General features: G+C 55.2%; 1 protein-coding gene across 1 annotated transcript; it reads right to left on the bottom strand.

Moving 5' to 3' along the window:
- Nucleotides 1-229: 229 nt before the first annotated feature.
- Nucleotides 230-2,756, bottom strand: LOC129403619 (apolipoprotein A-IV-like). Its single transcript, XM_055133044.1, has 3 exons — nt 2,615-2,756; nt 2,302-2,422; nt 230-1,535 (listed from the first exon to the last, which is right to left on the bottom strand). Exons 1-3 carry the CDS (start codon nt 2,682-2,684, stop codon nt 542-544), a joined length of 1,185 nt encoding a protein of 394 aa, XP_054989019.1. The 5' UTR covers nt 2,685-2,756; the 3' UTR covers nt 230-541.
- Nucleotides 2,757-5,512: the final 2,756 nt, after the last annotated feature.

Below are 5,512 nucleotides of genomic sequence, written 5' to 3' on the forward strand. Positions count from 1 at the left end.
CAGTGTCTGTGTTGCAAGCCATAATGCCCAAAAGTAGAGAGAGAGTATGGGGAATATTGTCTGCCATGGTGCTGGGGAATGTGCACTGGTGGAGGGGTGGGTGTTTGATCATTGTGAGATTGTAACTCAAACATGAAAGCTTGTAACTATCTCACGGTAACTGAATACAATTAAAAAAAAAAGACCATTCACTACAAGACACGAGAACCAACATTGCAGACACACAGGCTGATTTTCTGTTGCTTTATTTAGTTGCAAAGAGTAAGGTCCTTTCCACAGGCCACGTGTCCCCATCTGAAACATGACCCACGTGGGACCAGCAGAGAGATGGGTCAGAGGAGGCAGGAATCTCTGGCATGGGAGGAGCCGGAGCACCAGGGACAGCTCAGCTCAGCTCTCCACAGGGACAGATTTCCTGGCCAAAGGGACTGGTTCTATGACAAAGGGAAAGGGCTAAGACTAGTGGCATGTCTATGCACTGAGGGGGCGTGGTTCTGTTCTAAAGGGGCGTGGCTCTGCTCTAAAGGGGCGGGATTTTCGCTTACTGGGCGGGGCTCTGTGCCTGCTCTAAGAGGGTTAGGTTCTTGCCCTGATTCTGCAGGGCAAGGAGCTTGTCGTGACTCTCCTTCTGGATCCGGCGGAAGAAGGGCTTGACCTTGTCCTTCAGGTCCTTCTCCAGGAAGATCAAATAGTCTTCCCCGTGCCCCGGGTTGGGGCCCAGCTTCTGGCCGAACATATTCACCAGCTGCACCATCCCTTGTGAGAAAGGCTCTTCAAACAGGGCCAGAGAGCGCTGGAATTCCTCCAGCTGCTGGTCCAGTCGTTTGTACAGCTCGGCCAGTGCCTTGTCTGGTTGCTCCGTGTGGCCCCTCAGCGTTTCCCGCGCATCCTCTATCAGGACCTTCAGCCGTGGCCACAAATGCTGGTAGCCGGCAGAGACGTTGGCCTGCAGCTGTTCGGCGTGCTTCTTCATCTGGAGGGAGAGGCCCTCCAGCTGGTGGTCGAGCTTCTCCTGCACGCCCTGCGCGAAAGGGGCGAGATTGCGGCCCAGCTCCTCCACGCTGCGGTTGAGTCTGTTCTTGAGTTCCATTATGTATGTCACTTGCCTCACTTCTAATTCACTTATGTACGTCCAGATCTTTGTCTGGATCTGGTCAATGGCAGAAGTCAGCAGGGCCTGCAGGTTGTCCGCCTGGTCACGAAGCGCTGTTTCTATGGGTTTTATGATCTTCTTACTATGGATATCCATCATCCACCTCAGTCGGTCGACATCCCTGTGTATCATTTCAGGGTACGCGGACACATAGCCCTGCAGCTGCTGCACAGTGTCCCCGATGATCTGGCTCACCTTTGGGGCGTGGGGCACCATCTTGGCCCGCAGCTCTTCAAGCTCCTTCCGGTTCTCCTCCTTCAGCTTCTCCGAGTCCTTGGTGAGGTTTTGGTGCAGGCTGACAGCAAAGGACACCAGCTCCTCCACGTCGTAGGTGAAGGTCCTGTTTGTGAGTCTTGCCCAGATGTGATTGTGGAAGAGGGTTCTGTGGGGAGGAGTAAGAGAGACCCAAGCTACACTGAGATGCAGAGAGGGTCTGCTTTGGGGAGGCGGGATTGGGGGGGTGCTGCCTCACAGGATGTGCTCAGGGCTTACTCCTGGTTTTGTGCTCAGAGTTCTCTCTGGCAGAGTTCAAGGTCTCATAGCTGATGCTGGGTTCTGTGCAAACCCCTGAACTATCTCTCTGGCCATGGCATCTCCTATGGAGGTGCCTGGAGGGCCCAGGAGCAGTGCTGGAGTCTGGGCAACACTCCTGGTTTCCCTGCTGTGAGCTGCTTGAATCCAGCTAAGGGCCGGGGTCCGATGGGGGCCTTGAGCAGGCAACGCTTGTGCCCCAACGCCTGTGCTAGACACTGTGGGGCACTGTGACAGGAACACTGGTCACAACAGAGTCCTGTTCTTCCTCTCTGACCTGCCTTTCGTGGGATCCTCTCCCGTGTCCCCTGTCTGATACTTTTCCAGTGCCCCCCGTCTTTCCCTGTATTTCACAGCGGCCTGACCCTGCAGGAATGTGGCAGGGTCCTGCCCTCGCCCACCAGGACTCAGGGCTGCCATGTGGCCCTTTGTCCTACTCAGGAACACTAACACAGGTCAAACCGTGGCCCTCTTTGCATCGGTGGGTCCAGCTTTGGGTGAGGGCTGGACCTGAGTCCCGGAGTGAGTGGGTGAAGGTCAGTGGGGATATTAGCTGAGCTGAGCTGATGCCTTTCCCGCCCCTGCCCTCCCCACTCCCGAAAGTGCTTCTCCCTTACTTTATCCTCTGGGTCAGTTCAGATTTCTGCTCCTCTTCCTCTTTGGCATTGGTGCTCGGCTGGCTGAAGTAGTCCCACACCTCGGTGGCCACCTCGTCACCATTGATCACAGGAAAGTCATCTGCCGGAAGCACAGTGGGTGAGACCTTTGGGGAAGGGACCAGGCTCCCCCCAGCCCTCCCTGCCCTCCCTGGGAGCAGTGACAGCGCTTCCCACCCTGCCTTTGGGCCTGAAACTCTCCCTGAGCAGAGAGAGCCAGCAGCTGGGCCCAGGGGCAGGAAACGCTCCCCATGCCCTGTGACAGAGACTTCACCTAGAGCTTCTTCCGAATCACCAGACACAGCCACCAGGGCCAGGCTCAGGATCACAGCCTTCAGGATCATCCTGGGCTGATAGCAACAAGGCTCCTGCTGCTCTGGAAGCTTCCTGGGTCCTGAGAAAGCCAGAGAAGTGCACCTGGGCAGCTGCTGGCACTGACAGAGATGGGACTAGTGGACATTTAAACTTCTGCCCGGGCTCTCCCCGCCTCCAGCTTAGGTTGATCCTTTAGGTGACCTTGAGCCCATTACGTAATAGAAGGGCACAGTCAGTCCCTCCCCGGACATGCCGGGAACTGGCTTCTTCCCCGGGTCTCTCCTCTCTGAGCCTCCCATTGTTCATTCCTTCCTGGTGCCAATGTCACTGGACTAGTCTTTGCACGAGGCAGTGGACAGCCCTTTACCCTTCCAGTGACTCCACATGGCTGTTTTTCCTGTTCTGGGAGATTAAAGCACATGTTGGTGACACATTCCCAGGAAGCCCCTTAGAATTTTACACCAGAAACCTCGTGGCAACAGAAGGTCGCTGGAGAAAGGGGTTGAGGGGGCACAGGGCAGGCAGACAAGTAGCTTCAGAGTTGTGTATCCTGGGGGCGGATCTCACAGTCCTGGGAGAAGCCAGGCCAGGGATGTCCCTGACTTGCCAACTGTCCCCGTTGGGACCCTGCCAGATGGGTGGTAGGGACAAAGCCCATTTCTCCTTGTAAAAGCAAGACGTCTGGAACTGGGAGAGTGTCCAGCTTATTGGATGCTGGACATACGCGGGCTGATCCAGGGTAGCCACAGCACTCCAGCACTGAGCTGTGTTTGTTGGCCCACAGGGCTGAGTATCCCTGGGAGTGACCCCTGACACCCCAGCCCAGCACCTGTGGGTTGGCCCCTATTCAACAATCTTTTCTGACAGTTCAGATAGATAAGGACCACCAAGTAAAGGGTACTTGGAGGGCCCGATCTGGATGGAAAGTTCTGAAAATAGACTAAAGACCGAACACGGTGGCCTCTCAATACCTGTATTGCAAGGCACAACACCCGAAGTGAGAGGAGAGAGCGAAAGGGTATGCTCCACCACAGAAGCAGGCAGGTTGGGGCGAGGGGTGAACTGCAGGTGGGGGGAGGCACTCTGGGATCATTGGTGGTGGAGAATGGGCACAGGTGGAGGGATGGGTACTGAGCATTGTGTGACTGAAACATAACGACGAAAGTTTGTAAGTCTGTAACTGCACCACACGGGGTTCCGTTACAAAACATAAATTAAAAATAAATAAATAAGAAGTCTTTTCCCTGGGTCCCTGGCTGCTATGGTCCAGCATCTGCCCTGCTTGCTCGAGTGGGTGAGCCTCAGAGGATTGAACCTGGTTACCTGTGTGCACGGCATCGCCGTCCCCGTTGTCCCACCAGTCTCCCCACTGTGTGAAACAATTTCTGTGGTTTCTATTATATGGTACTTTATTTGTGGGGGATCCCCAGGTATGTTTTGAGTCTGGGCTTCACCAACTGAGACGTTTTGGTGGCCTGATGGTTCCTACTCAGGCCTGGCTAGAGGCTAGAGTAGGGGCCAGGAAGGCCATACCTGGGTGATTTCTGGGGCTGTGGAGAATGGAGTTCAACTTCTACTTTTTATTCATTCCTTTGTTTTGGGATCAGAAGCAGTGGGGATAATGGCTACTCCTTGTTCTGCTCTCAGGAGTTTTGGATGCTCAGGGAACCATTTATGACCCCTGGAAATCAAACGGAAGGAGATGGTCAGCCTTGCAACACTGTACTGTCTCTGCGGCCCCAAGAATTCAAATTCGAACCCTTTGAAATCTCCCCCCAGTCCGAGGGAATGAGTGACTTTATTGCCATCCCTTTTACAAGGCTCTGAGCAGTTGTTTCTCCCGAGCCTCACTGCGGGGGTGGGACTGTGCAGAGGCCTTTAGCTTCCTTCTTCCCTCCGTCAGACTCTCTCCTTCCTCCTGCTCATATTTACCTCGAACTCTGCCCCAGCGCCATATCCATGCAGTCGCTGGCACCATCCGCATGATCTAGCGCCTTCCTGTCCATTCTGCTTTCCTGCCAGAGCAGAGCCCACTGCCCGCTCCGGCTCTGTCCCGGGAGGGATTCCTGCTGGCCTGTGCCATGCTCCATGCCCAGTGTACAAACCCACAGCCCTCAGCACACAGACACTGAGTGCTGAGGGTGGAGCACTGGAGGCCACCTACACGGTCGCCTGTCACACAGTCCAGAGCTTGGCTTCTTTTGGCTTCGAGGGCCCAGGATTCTTCCCAGACAGAGATTCCCGCCAACCAAGTCACCCTTCAGACTCAGGAGCTCTGGAGGCCCTGAGGGCAGCTAGGACAGTGTCAGTGGAACTGTCCAGGCGGCTGAATTTCAGGGTCCTGTGATGCTCCCAGAGATGGGAGGCAGGGGAGATGCTGCAGCTTGGAAAAGAGGAAGAAGGTCTTCTTTGTGTGCTCTGTGTGTGTGTGTGTGTGTGTGTGTGTGTGTGTGTGTGTGTGTGTGTGCGCGCGCGCGCTGAGAGACAGGGCTGAGAGACAGGCCTCATGTTTGAGGCTTAAGGGGCTATCCCTGGTCTGTGTTCAGGAGTGACACCTGGTGGTGCTCAGGGGACCATAAGTTGTGCCAGGATGGAATGGGGTCAGCACAAAGCAGGCAAGTAGAGGACTCTGCACTGTCTCTGGATGTGCCTTCTTTGAAGGATGGTGTCTGAGACAGACCAAAGAGATCACCAGAACAGGTCCAGGATGGGCTTCAGGGCTCAGGGGCTGTAATGCAAGAGGATGTACAGAGAGAAAAGGCATGGTTGGGGTTGGTGGGGAGACAGTATAGGGGCAGGACTGGCCTTGCATATGTCCAGCCTGCATGCCCAGGACTAGCCTTGAGGGCACATCCAT

Source organism: Sorex araneus, chromosome 3, assembly GCF_027595985.1.
Source record: "Sorex araneus isolate mSorAra2 chromosome 3, mSorAra2.pri, whole genome shotgun sequence".
Classification (NCBI taxonomy): Eukaryota; Metazoa; Chordata; class Mammalia; order Eulipotyphla; family Soricidae; genus Sorex; species Sorex araneus.